The sequence below is a fragment of the Cataglyphis hispanica genome, chromosome 10 (assembly GCF_021464435.1).
Source record: "Cataglyphis hispanica isolate Lineage 1 chromosome 10, ULB_Chis1_1.0, whole genome shotgun sequence".
NCBI classification, from domain to species: Eukaryota; Metazoa; Arthropoda; class Insecta; order Hymenoptera; family Formicidae; genus Cataglyphis; species Cataglyphis hispanica.
The window spans coordinates 3,150,000-3,164,899 of record NC_065963.1 but is presented as its reverse complement, the minus strand read 5'-3'; the positions used below and the strand labels follow the sequence as shown (position 1 = coordinate 3,164,899).

The 14,900-nt window shown below is 33.6% G+C and overlaps 2 protein-coding genes across 4 annotated transcripts in view; one reads left to right on the top strand and one right to left on the bottom strand.

Annotated features, from left to right (window-relative positions):
* The window catches only part of LOC126852520 (cAMP-specific 3',5'-cyclic phosphodiesterase), a 337,802-nt gene that overhangs the window by 197,188 nt on the left and 125,714 nt on the right, over positions 1-14,900 (bottom strand). The gene's annotated exons all lie outside the window — the stretch shown is intronic.
* On the top strand, positions 9,764-12,009 carry LOC126852569 (uncharacterized). Its single transcript, XM_050597505.1, has 2 exons — positions 9,764-9,908; positions 10,443-12,009. The coding sequence occupies exons 1-2, from the start codon at positions 9,807-9,809 to the stop codon at positions 11,574-11,576; spliced, it is 1,236 nt and encodes a 411-aa protein (XP_050453462.1). The 5' UTR covers positions 9,764-9,806; the 3' UTR covers positions 11,577-12,009.

The window sequence follows — 14,900 nt, the reverse complement described above, 5'->3', positions numbered from 1 at the left end:
TATTCGAAGACTTTGTCGTCGATAAAAAATTCTGAATGGGACTGATGGCCCTGCTGGTGTAATGTTTTTCGACGGTGGTACAAAAGTTTGTATTCGAATTTACGCCGATCTGAGGAACGTAACTTGACGCGGAAACTGCGCGTGACATTAACCGATCGGGACCTGTACAATGATCGATCAATTTCAATTCAAACGGAGAAGAAATCCCTTTGTCTTCGACAATGCGTTCGGATAAGATATTTTTGCTGTGATTGCTATTGCGAATAGCGACTTCCGCTTGAACTACCTTTGAATTCTGATCGTCGATAAGAATCTGTTTATTCAATCGTTCCTTTGTCGTTTCTTCATCTACAATGGGCCAATTGTCGTCAATCATGATGAATACCGAAGATTCCTGTTTTCGTACTTCGAAGAAATTATTGTTAGATATTCGCGAATTTTCCATGGTTCGATTAAGGTATCGATGCGAGTTGTATTCCGTTTTACAAAGAACACTCGAGGGATTTGCATTGATTCTTTCATGAATAGACCAATCGTCCCACGTAGAAATGGCTTCTTTAATTATAGTATTAGACTTGCGATAGGATTGAGAATTGTTAATGGAAATGCGTTCGTCACAAGAGCGTTTATTCAGAACATTCTCTTGCTGAGATGCATGGCTGTTGACGGCTGGAAGGTAAGATGCGCTCTTTCTAACCCGATTACAGAATTCAAGACCGTTCAAGCTCTCGACTGTGCGAGAGAGGTCGCGAACGGCAAAATTCAAAGCCTTCTGCCGACTATTCGAACTGTCGTTCAAGCAACTCGTATGAGAGTCTGTTGGAGCGGATTTACCGACTACGGAGAATGTCGGAGACGGCGAGGTATTATCGACGACATCGACGTCACCGGATCGATTTTCATAGCTACGATTCGTCGCAGCACGTCGCAGGCATATTCGGTCGCGATTTAAAAAATAATTGGAATCCTTCGGTGACAGCAATCGGTCGAATGGACTGTCTGGCTGATCCGGGCGAGAAGAAACGCCAAAGTCGAATCCCATATTATTCAGACCCAATGCCCGAGTCTTTCCGATGATCTCGCTAAATTGGTACCGAAGTGGACTCAATTCATTGTCTATTTTCAGCAAAGCTTCCACGTCGGTGGATACTCGCTGATGCTTCTTCGATTCGGCAGAGTCGCTTGGTAAGGCAGGTGGATCGGATGGATTCGGCGGAAAGTAGTCCGATTTGATGGAGGAGCGTGAATTTCTAGCAACGTCAATGAGGTCGCCGTCATTCGTCAAATTGGCAACACCCTCATCATTGACAAATGTCGGAATCGCAGCGCGATAAGGATCCCAATTCATTGAGCGATTACTTCTCGTTTTGTGAAATGTCACTTCCGCCAATTCTTCTGACTTCTTGTCATCAATCATTGCCATAGGTGTCGTATCCTATGGAGAATGAAGTCTATCGTAATCGTGGGAAGAACGATCGATGTGTCCCTCTCTTTTTTATATACAATTCTTAATATATTTATCTTAATAAAGTTAAGTTAAATTTACTATGTATGCAAATTGTAAAATATTTTTAAACAATAAAAATACAAGAATTTTTGCAAACACAACTGAATAAATTTTTACTATTATTTTTTTTTTTTTTTTTTTTTGTGAAAATTAAATTACTTGATTCGTTGATAGTAAATATCCATAAACGTACGCAATGTATGGGCATCGTTCTCGACTCGACTTTTCGCGCCTCATATTTTTGATCATGATAATTGGTTGTCATATCAGAAGACCTCGTTAAGATTGTTGAAGAGATAAGCGGCGCCATCCTCTTAACAATCATGGACATTTTCTTCTCGCGCGCGAACGATGACTCGGATATAAGTGCATCCATTGCTTTGAAGTTTGTGGAAATAGTACTTGAGATTTCGCTCTTCAGGATTGGCATGGATTTGGACTTCGCCAAATTTTCAGATAGAAAAATGAGACTACCGTTGTGCGTAGTTTTATTTTCCATGGTTATTTTTCGGGTTAACCAATTTTCTATGTATTCGTGAGACGAATCGGGGATAACTTTCTCCTTTATCAAAGGTACATTTTTATTGAATGCGACGAGTTTGCTCAAGGAAGTGCTTTTGTTCTTGAAATAAAGGCAGAGCGATTCTTTCGTTTGCCTTCTGCAAATTTCAGTACAGCTTTGTTTCAAAGGGATCACACCTTCGCTAGACGTTTCATAAGCTCCTTCTATACAAAATGAAACAATTTGAATGCCAGAGGAGGGTACAATAGCATAAAATATACTTAGAAGGGCTAAAATCTCGTTAACGAAGATTATATGAAAATTTGAGAAAGCGAGATAGAGAGATCGTAGAAAAGGTACGATTATTAAACATGTTTAAAAGAGTAAAATATATTTTATTGTGTGTGAAAATTTTGTAGTACTTAAAAATGTAATATTTATAATAAAAAAATGTAGTAATAATAAGAGTGACTTTTGTGTTTCCTTTTTTTTTAATATAACTTTAATTAAAATTCAGTATACAATAGTAATCCAACCTACTTTCTCAAAACTTGAGAAAATCAATTAAAATTAAAATTTAATTTTCTTTAAAGTTGAAATACTAAAGAAGGTGCAGAGAACCTATTGTTACACTGAATCTTTATTGACATTAACGTGTACGTAATTCTCATAAATCCAAAGGCTAATAATTTTAGAATTATAATATCTTTTTCAAACCAACCATCCGTGTCAGATGTGTAAGTGATCGCAACGGAACTCGTCACAGGTCGAATTGGTAATTTTTGCCAATCATTCGATTCGTTCGACTCGTCTGGTTTCGTATGAACGGGGAAAAGGGACGCGGACGGAACGAAGGAGGCTTCAACGCATCCCTGACAATCCGTGCAGCTGGTGTTCGTGTCACGCGACATTGTAATAATAAGAGGTTAATTAAAAGTCGTTTCGAGCGCGCGCGCGCGCATCCCGTCCTTTCGTGAACGCGTAATCGTCGTCACCAACAGAAAACACGTGGCGCAACGCACTTTGGCATTCACGCGGCGCATAATTTCGCGAAACCGGAATACGTATCGGCCGAAGTTGCCGAAGCTTGAGCGAGCAGACGTTAGCCTACGACAAACTCCAGTGACAAACGAAATGGCAAACGCTATACTCGACGAGAAGCGAAATGACAATTACTGTTCTCGTATATTTCTTTTTTTCTCTCTTCCTCTCTTTCTCAAAGAAATTCTTTATATCTCCCCGTATTTTAATCTTCCCTCTTTATAAAATTGTTTTTAAAATATTTATAGTGTATCTTATGATTTGCTCATACATCGCATAAATATTTTAAATTTCAATCTGTCTCTCGTGTTTGCATCTCTGACATTTTCTTCATTGGTTACTGCTACATCTCATTCTTAAACTATGAATACGAAAGTAGCTTCTGCTTGAAAAGTGGAAGCACTCATTTAATATTGTATATTTTTTTCTTCTTTGCGTAAATAAAATGCAATTTCAATATGCATCTGTTGCAAACTTTCATATGTATATGTCTATAACAAAATACAAAATCCAATAAATTTTAAATAATAGATTCTCCTTCTATTACAACACCCAATGTAACCGATACTATCTAAATTAACGTTCGAAATATAACAAGATCAAACTAGAACACTGTAAAAGCCACAAGCGTTTACATTAAATACCGCGGTTGCATGTAATAAAATACGACAGGTATCCTAGCAATTTAATTCGAAAATTGTTGCAATAAATTTATAGTAAAAATAAAAAATTTGATCTTTTGAATAGAACGAAAATAATGTAATTCTATAGATAAAAAAATATTTAAAAAATTATATATAGATTGTAAGAATATTTATCCTTTTATTTCAAATGAATTGATATTACTTATTTCAGCAAAGATATATGAGAGTTTAGAATTCTCTCAAAAATAATATAAAAATTAAATGACTATATCGTTGATATTTTTTTATAATTCGATATAATTCATACATGTTTATTAAGTCATGGAAACTAGGTAAAAAAAAATTAATATTCGTAATAATAAACAAATTGATTGTTAAAAGAAAAATTCAATCATAGGATCGATAAATGTTCAACAATGTGACGTAAGAGAAAAAAAGAAAAAATTAAAAAAAAAAAAAATCGATATGATGTAAGAAAAGAGAGAAAAAAACCGGCGCGAAAGAAGTACGTTACATGAGAACCATTTTTAATCTGTTATGTGAGATAAGAGAGAGAAAAGGAGAAAGAATACGTTAAGTAACTCTACTGATTACATTCACGAAATATGGGCGGGCGAGCGAGTTTTGGAAGTTTAATCGCGGATCGAGTACATGCAGATTCGGCGAAAGTTAGAGAATTCACTCGTGTCGACACGAGCCAATTTCGATCGTCTCATAAGCAGAGCTCCTCTTAAAACAGCTGATTTTTCACGAGAAGCGAAACGTGTTGATCGATACTTACAGAATCCGATGAAATCGAATTGCTTAATCGTATGCTAATGCTAAGCATCTAGCAAACTATAATTTACATAATAATCAAGGATCGCTCGATCAACAATTTAGTCTTCAGGTAATAAACAAATAAAATATATGTATATGCAAAATTTTATTAATAATTTATAAACAGTGTATAAACAGCTGTTTCCCTCACTCCTTGACTTTATTAATAATATTTTATATTAAAAAAAATTATTAATATTCCACTTATATTAAAAAAAAATTATTAATATTTTATATTAAAAAAAAAAATTATTCTCAATATACGCACGTTTTCGTAGCATCTTTCACAGTTGCTCGAAAAACTTTTGGATTGATTCGCAAAAACGAGTCCCACGACTCTTGCGTGTTTCATAATTTTTATATATCCACCTTTCTATATTTGTGTTATAGAAAAATTCAGTGGTCCTCTGATGTAAATTACGACATTCTACCAGATTGTAAATATTATTTATCTCACTGATGATAATGTGAATCTCCGATACCAAGTCTCCGAAGTTCTCAACTATTTCGCGTCGCGTATTTATTTCTATAACTTGAAAATATTTGTTGCATCGAGAAGACACTGCGCATTTTGCATCGCGTTTGATCCTACAATCTTCCTTTTCTCGCATGACATGATACATCGCTGTATGTCACATTAGCTTCACCAGAGCGCGGAATTTGCCGGTGCAAAAGCCAATTTATTCGCAACAAAATATAGAAAAACATTCAATTTCTTCTCCAATTTCAGATATAATATAATAAAATATAAAACGGTAATATTTATATAGAAAATGTTTATACACCGTATAAAAAATTAAAATTGAAATATTTTTGTAAATAAGAACTATAAATATTATACATATTATCTGTTCCATTTATATTATATAGAAAATATAGCAAAATAATTAATTATAAAATTATTTTTAATTATAATATTTTTTTCAACAATTAATATGCATATGTGAACGATAAATAAAATTCATAAAAATAAAATAAACTCAACGATAAATTAAACTCATTGTATGTTTCACGTGACGATTCATTCATGTAATTCTTATATCGCGAACTCCGAATATAATTATTGCCACAGGAAGTACTTATAATGTCGAAATGATTCACTGCACTTTTTTCGTTAAAAAAAGAGACGAAAGCGCGAGAAATAAACCGGCTCGGTTGTTGCATTCGTTAGGTAATGTCTACCTTCGAGCCTTTTTATTTTTGGGTATCAGCAAACGGAATCGAAAGGTCGCAGCTGTGTGCAATGACAACCGGTAGAATCATGAATCTTTCCTGCAAAAGGCGACACTTCTCTTGGCTTCCCGTTTTCCTCAGGGACGCATTCGTCGATTCTCCTTTATTCGATAAAATTTTTTTTCCTCACAAAAGACGACTATCGATAAATTTTATGGCGATCGCGCGTGATAAACGTAAAATTTATACAATTGTGCAAATAAATTCATGCAAAAATTTATATGTGTGTATATGTTACTGAATACTATTAAATATTTATGCAAAATTTGAAAAATTATGGTTAAAAAATATTGATTAAATAATTATGATTAAAATTATCGTAGTTTTTATCTTATGTCATAATCTTATGTCACACAAATTTTGCAAAACTTGATGACTAAAGATAAAAATTGCGACAATTTTAATCATAATTATTATGATTATTTAAGCAATATTTAATCAATATTTTAATCATAATTATTTAATCAATATTTTTTAACCATAATTTTTCAAAACAAACTGAAAGAAAAAAAGTTATTTATATGTGCATATAACAAAAAATAATAAAAAAGGCAATAATCCTCCAAATATTTTATACTTTATTATATTTGTGGTTATTGCAATATTCGTATAATGCTCTGCAAATTTATGGGATATCGTATCTTCGAGAATGATCTTCTTCGTTCAATTCCATATAGGTGCGATTGAAAATATATGACAGAAAGTTACGGTTATGGTTTCCTGCGATATTTAGAGACTTCCATTTCTCGATCGATCGTGGACAGATTATTCATTGAGCTGATTCGAGGCCACGTGAAGCGAGTATACCATTGCGCAATCGTATTGCTCTCCAAAACTTGTTCTATCGTGATTATTAATCAATACCAGTGACGAGAAATTTTCATATTCATGAATTTCAATACTCACATTACGCATCCATTGCTGAATTATGATTCCGTTCGATTGGCGATTCAACCCCTTCGGCTTTACGATGTCGATCTACTGTATTTCGCACACGCGATCGATCGATTCGCCCACAAAATTAATAAATAATATATATATATATATATATATAAATTTTTAGTCTCAATTAAAAACAAATTAAAAACATTTTAAATATCGTATTCGATGTTTAAAGTCTTGAATATGTGAATGCAACAACCGCAGTAACAAAAACATAAAATCGTTGCATAAATTTCAAGTATTTGCATATATTTATATTCATTTATTAAATATAATGCCGCAATTATTTTAAATTTGTATTAAATCATGATTTATTCCGTGCAAAGATCAAACGCATTATTTCAAAATATTAACTTTTCAATTGTGGAAGCTCTCGAATGTGGAAATCAGAGAGAAAATTAGCTTATTATTAAAATAAATCATAAATATTATTCGAATAATAATTTTCGTCTAATATTTAAATTTTTGACTAATAACGACTAATGCAAAAATTATCAGCGAAATATTTATCCTTTTATGACTTGTATAAATTATATACCTTGCGTTAATAAAATATTTTACGTTCAAAATATTTTAACAAATAATTTAAGTATATCATAAATATTGTTAGTCAAGACTTGCGTTGCTCAAAATGATAATTTCTATTTAATAAAGAAAGAATATTAATATATCGCCAGAATAAATTATTAAAAGAGCCTTTCAACTAAACCTACCTCAGACACATATTTTAATACTTTAGATAACGAACTTACTTAGGACAACACATAGCCGAAGTAATATAAGAGGACGACGACCCCCGCGTTAAAAGACTACCGAAAAAATCGATTGAGCTATTGACAATCGGTCGATGTCATAAATTTCGTCGGGATTCCCACAGGAAATCAGAAGGTGGATCGGGAAGAAAGACAGCGTGGGAGTAGCGGAAGAAGAGGAAAAAGGAAAAAAGCGCTCCTTTTATTGCTCTCTATTTTTCCATAACATGTTGCCTCTGCCCTTCATCTCCCATCTTGCGGCTTGCAACATTCAAAGTAGGCTGCATAGGGAATTTTATGGGTGCATGCAAAAGAAGGAATATATAAAGATGCTAAAATTGCGAAATAATATTGACACGATTATTTGCAAGAATATGGACGCCAATGTATTATTAATAACTAATCATGATGTATGGTTACTGATGTTTAATAAAAAATTAATATAAAGTTACAATGAGAGGAAAGGATAATAATTAATATTCCAAATATCTAGCCATTCGAGTTTCATTTGTAACTATTAGCACACCGTTTTCGATTAGAGCTAGAATAAATCTATCCCCTACCTTTACCGTCGTAAACCAGTATTTTATAGCAGTTATTCAATGATGTCGGGAACCGATCTCTAAGTTAGCATTTTTGTCCCATCGTCTAAATTTAACGCGCGGCAAAAAAATAATTATCTTCGTCGGATAATTCTCGAATGTCTTTATTGTTTCCTTCTACGGAATTCCTACCATGTATGACAAACAAACAAAAATTTGGCAAATATCAAATATTTTTATTCACGTTTGCAACACGATGAGATGTTTAACGTTTTATCACGAGATACAAATCTGCGGTGTGTCCGTCGTGCAATTTATAATAAATAAAGTGCATTTTCACGGAGACGCGCGCCCTCATGAATATAAAGCACTTTATGCGAAAATCGACACGATGCATTCGAGAGGAAAGTACATCTTCGCCGAGACAATTCTGAAGATGAAAATCTACAGTTATGAAACTCCATTGCGAATTATTCCACGCAACGGAGATTTATATTGCGCTACGAAACGGAAACGGTTTACATCGGATTGTGCAACGTGAAAATATGGCATCGTGAGCGACTTTAAAAAGCACGAGCTATGCTTTGCGACGAATTTATAAAATACATAGATACTGTCTCGCGTCGATCTTTGTCGTTTGAAAATTAGACATTGCAAATTTAAGTATATTATTATATATTATTTTTGAACGCAAAAACAAAAGTTTATAGTTTGCCATGATAAGTTTAAACTCGATTTTGGCTTAAACGATGATTTTTGATCTTTTCCATCGTCGCATCAAAACGCGATAATAAATACTTGAGAGATATAGCATTAATAAATAATTTAAAACCAATAATCTTTTTTTTTTCGAATCTCGCTGTTATATCCAAGAATCGATTAATTTATATGCCGCCGGATCTCGCAAATGATCGTTATTAAAATAAATAACAGTCTGAATGCATCACGTGTCGGCACCATATATAAATGTCTCTTTTTCAATGCGTCCAAAAAGAAATCCAAAAAGAAGCGATTAAAACCTCGAAGCAATGCAAATTAGATGTCGTAGAGTGGCAGAATACATATACATATATAGATACGTTTCAACATCTAGACTTTTCATTAACATTATTTAATTGCAAATTAAATAAACATTATGTAATTAACATTATGTAAATATTATATAATTATGTAAAGAAGATTTTATAAGCGAGTAAAAAAAGGGAAAGAAAAGAAAAGTTAAAACACTAATTCAAAAAAGTAATAAAGAAATTTCTTTTTCAACAATGACAAGCCAGCTGAGACAGCTGAGCCGGACAAATTTGACAATGACAAAATGACGAGTATTAAATTACTTCCAATATTTTTAAATACATTGCAAATAAGACAATCCGTGTCATGTTACGACATAAAAAATATTGATGTAATAAAAATAAAAAATTATTTTCTCTATAAAAGAAAATACATTGTATCATATGATATTCATCCGTAAAAAAAATTTTGTTACATTTTTCCGGCTTCAGTTTCGTTACCACATCGATCGATCGTGTGCTCACGCCCTCGTGTCCCAACCGCGTCATGATGTCTCAGCTGGTAAAAGCTGGCCCTTTATAAAAAAGAATGACAGATAAACGGGCGGCGTTATACTTAAACGATTGCGCGTGTTACAGCCGCGTAATAATGCGGAATTGGACTCGTTTCGGGAGCAAGTTTGCCGCGTTTATCTCGCTCTTACGTCAGATCGGAGAATCGGATGGTCCGAGCGAGACCGGCTGTAGGATAATAATTGGGAGGTGCGCGGATCGCGGAGCAGGGCGTGTTCCTTGAGCTTCAGTGAAAGTAATCATGTACATCGCGAACCGGACATTTACTATAAAAACACCGACCAACCGCGCTAAAGGCACACTCGATCCGAAACTACTACCAGACACAATGAAGAGCTTTGCGGTAAGTATCGATGAAGATATTCCATGTATACGCCGATATATAAAGGCGATTGTGGTTAATTGTTGTATCTCTTTTTAATAACATCTCTATTACCGTAATTCGATCGCGTCGTTACTTAGAATATATTTTTAAAAATTTAATTTTTAATTTAATTTTTATTTATTTATTTATTTTTATTTAATTTTTTTATCTTAAATAAAATTGCAGTTATCATTATTAGATGTATTATTATTGAAAGAATTACATATAAACAATAGCAATATTAAATATATAGTAATATCGCAATTACATTTTATTTTATATTTCGTATTAATTAATCGATATATATATATTATATATATATATATATATAACGACAAAATGAAAAATTAATGATGATTCACACAATGTGTAAAGTCTATCAACATTAATTAAAAGATAATTATTAGCTGTTTAAATTTTTTGATTATATTTTTAATAACATCTCATCTGAAATGTTATTAAAGATATTTTCAGAATTATACTGAGCATCCATTTTGTTTTCCAAAAATACAGATAATACTGTTGGCGACTGCCGTGTTGGCAGCCCCCGCGAAGGAGCAATCGAAGAAGCCAGACAAACGGAGTCTGCTGACGGGTGATATCGGTGTCTCGGGTTATGGCCTCCCGAATTACGGTGTTTCAAGTTACGGCCTCCCGAATTACGGCTTAGGCCTGTCTGGATATTCAACCGGATCGAGAGTACTCGGATCAGGATTATCGGGACTCACTGTAGGTAACAGCCTGTCCTCCGCCTACGCATCCGGACTAGGATACGGAACTCTTGGCGGATATGGATCTCTCGGCAGTAGCGGCGTCATCCTCGGTAGAAGCGATCTCTCGAATGGTCTCGGTCTCTCGAATGGTCTCGTGGTACCGAACCTCGCGCACGCCAAGTCCGAGCGCATCACCGGCGTCACCCTTCATCGCGAGGTCCAAGTACCAGTTGCGGTGCCTCACCCCGTCCCAGTCGAAGTCACCAAGCACGTACCCGTCGCGCAGCCCGTGCCTGTCAAGGTAGACCGTCCATATCCGGTTCCAGTACCGCATCCCGTACCTGTCGAAGTCACCCGTCACGTGCCAGTCAAAGTTGACCGACCCTACCCGGTCGCGGTGCCGCATCCTGTCGAGGTCCGTGTCCCACAACCAGTGGCGGTCCCAGTGGCGCAGCCGGTGCCCGTTCCTGTCTCCGTCACGAGGCACGTGCCCGTGTCATCTGTTAACGTAGTACCGTCGACCTTAGGCGTCGTATCGCCGTCAATCGGCTACGCAACTGGCCTCTCCGGAGTCTCCGGACTCTCGTCCGGATACCTCTCGTCCGGATACTCATCCGGGCTGCATTCGTCCGGACTCTCGTCCGGTCTGTACTCGTCCGGACTCTCGTCCGGTCTGTACGCGTCCGGACTCGCGTCCGGAGTCTCGTCCGGGGTCTTAGCTGGACATGAATACGCCGATCTGGGATCCAGCCACTTGGGATCCATCTCGAGTGCGAGTCTTGGTAGCTCTGGCTTAGAGAATGGCATCATCTCATCCGGCAACGTCTTCAGCGGTTTGGGATCCGCCGGCACTGTGTTGACATCGTCTCACGACAATCTCGATCTCTCATCCGCGACATTACCGCTCAAACCAAGTTTCTCGAAAAATTGGTAAATTCAAGAGCCAGCAATTTGATTAAACATATATTTCTAAGGCATCCCTCGAGTGCAGTTTACGAATTAAACGTGCAGAATACCGATTAAGTCATGTTGCCAAATAAATTTATATTTTTCTATCCTATATATCTCCGTAGAATCGTTATGAATGTATAATGTTGATTACAGTTATATAATTATGCTATGATACACTTTCGCAAATTTCTCCAATATTATCTGTTTTAGATTTTCTTGTTAAATAATAATTATTTATATTTCTTGTATTTTGACAGTTCTCACTAATATGTCTTGTATTTTTTAAAAGAAAAATAATTATCATCGGTATTTTTCTAGTCTTATAATTTAGACATGCCTTTATAAATTTGTATGGTAAAAATTATAAATTTATTATTAAAAATAAATTTTATGGGTAAAATAAAGAGAATTAAAAAAAAAATACCTCGAAATTCTTTTATCCAGTAAAAAAAAAAAAAAGAATGCAATATTGAATAATTTCAGGAGCACAGTCATGTAGTAATGCAAAATACGGGATAAAAATCCGAACAATGTATCGAAAATATCGAACAATGTATACTAAAATTCCAATAGTCTCCACAATGCAATTTCATTATTTTCAGTGAAATAATATTCATGACTTCTTCTTAAATAAATCACGTTTATATCTATTGTTTGTTCGTAAAGTGTAGATGTAATATTTCTTCATTAGAGATCTCCTAAATTACCTAAATTACTGATTTAACCGACTAATATACTAAACTGAAAATGCTAACGAGTATAGACTATGTCATCAAATGTCATCCATGCTCTCGCTACCCAAGTCAAAATGGAACTGTTTCTGCAAGCATGCAATACATACAATAAAATCGATGCAGTTCACTATCAGCGGTAGCTTACAAGGTGGGAGAAATGACGTCACAAAAGTTTTTTCGCGACACATAGTGTTTGCAAGCCGAACAGACAACGTTGTGAACAGGTAAAAGGCGAATCGATTTCTTAGTCAGTTAGCAACAAGATGGCAAAAGAGTTCGAGTTTCGATTAAGCTATGTATATTGTTAATATTTAATTTAATTTTATACTTATTTAAATTTTTCAAATATAAATTTTTTATTTGAATAAAATAAAATTATATAAAACTTATCATACAGAGTTTTACTGTTCATTTTTAGCGATAATCCTAATGTACAGGAAAAATATTTTTAAAAGCAAAATACACGGGTATTATAAAAGAAAACAGAAAAGATAAAACTATATTCTATCCGTCACAAATAATTTAAAAAAGAAATATATAGATTTATTATATAAATAAAAACAGAAGACTTGACAAAAAACTTTCAATAAAATAAATATAATATAAAGATACTTGATGTAATAAATGCCGAATGATAAAAATTAAAAAGATTCTAATAAATAATATACAATACAACGAAAAAACGTATTAATGACAGCTCAAAATTATTTTCAACATTTATTAAATGCCGTTTATCATAAATTAATATTTTTTAAAACATTTTATTGATTAAAAATTATACAGACTCCTCATCCTTTGTTGTTGATAAGAAATTCTTCTGTTCTCCTTATCAACAGCATTACGTCGATATAATAGATGCCTGACAAAGTTACCAGTGTTTTATCAGGCAGTACCGACAGTTACAGTCTCTTATCAGCCGTAGTGACCCTACGTATAACGCGACTACATATCTAGTGAAACTTATTTAACATAGATAACAGTTCGACACAAAACGAAGTTATCTACGATAATACTTAAATCCAGTAGCACTTGAATTTTATCGATAACATTATCTGGAAATAATTAATAGACGATGATGAATTTTAAAAATCTTGTTAAAATCTTCAGCTGATAATGTTGAGAAATTATTCCCATTTTGTTTCCATATTTTTTTATGTGGAAACTAAAATATTAAGAAGATAATTTCTTACTCACTGCATTCACAAAAACAGTAAATGCTTGCTTTATCAATATAATTACTGATTTTTATTATTAATATAAAGAATTGATCGAGAGAACGAAATCTATTATGTATCTTAAACGATATTTATTATACAATACAACGAAAAAATAGGCTGATAAGAACCTATCGCAGAAATAAAAAAGCAAAATCTTCATTCAAAAAAAAATTCTTTAAATGTTTCGGTTCCCTTTCATATATAACAAAATATAAATCATATATACTCACCGACCTCTAAGCAATCCATATGTCAGACAAAAAGCAAGACAAGATAAATCTTCTAAGCGATTCCAGCTGAAGAAACTTCACTGATGCAATCAAATGACATTGCAAAAATATCATCTTATATAAAGCTAAAGAAACCGTATGTTCATAAAAAAAATTACGAAAGAGCGAAAGAAAAATAAGGAAATTCCGAAAAAGGATATACATAGATAAAAAAAAACAATTGTTAACATCTTGATGAATGTGACTAAACTAATCTTGAAGAGGATACTACACGGATGTTAGAGAAGAGATGATACAAATAAGCATGATGATTTTAAAATAATATTTTATTTATCTATGATCGCCGTATCATTTAAGCTGTCAGTATCAGTCTGAAAGCTGAGACTGTTTTTTATCAGTTAATATTAAATAACATTTCAGAGATAATGATCTCTTCCCTCATCCAGAAAATACAAGATAATATTGACTAATATTGATTTCTTCTTGTTTCAAGTAAAAACTATTTTCAACATTTATTAAATGCTGTTTATCACATCGTAAGTCAATTTTTATTTTAAAGATTTTACGACTAAAAATGATATAGATTCATCGTTGATAAGAAACGCTTCTGTTCTCCTTATCAATCAGCATTATGTCGGTACGATAGATGTCTGACAAAGTTACCGGTGTATGTTTATCATGCAATACCGACAGTTAGTTTCTCTTATCAGCTGTAGTGATTCTACACTCTACACCATATAAGCATATATGTTAATAAAAAGAGGATATTCTTGCAGCTTCAAAAGCTAAAAATAAATTAGTTATCTTATTTCTCAAATAATAATTAAAAAGTTAAAAAAGTTATGCCATAGATAAATTATACATAATATGTATTATATCATGTTCTAAATATTAACGAATCTATGCTTGATATGATAAGAAGATGAAAAACAATCATGCAAGATATTGATATGTATAAATGGTCGTCATTTACTTTGTAACACTTTGTAGCAATTTGTATCGTACCTTGTTTGCTTATATTGCTTTATCCGATGCAAGATAATATTGATTCATTTGAGTAAACGATCAGTTTTTGTACAAAGTTGCCTATAAAATCCATCTACAACAAAGCAAACCATGCAAAAAA

What these genes read in the sequence shown, in the direction of transcription:
- LOC126852569 (XM_050597505.1), top strand. Translation starts at nt 9,807, where the DNA reads ATGTACATCGCGAACCGGACATTTACTATAAAAACACCGACCAACCGC. An exon ending in ACACAATGAAGAGCTTTGCG is followed by an intron (nt 9,909 to 10,442) that starts GTAAGTATCGAT and finishes CCAAAAATACAG; the next exon opens with ATAATACTGTTGGCGACTGC.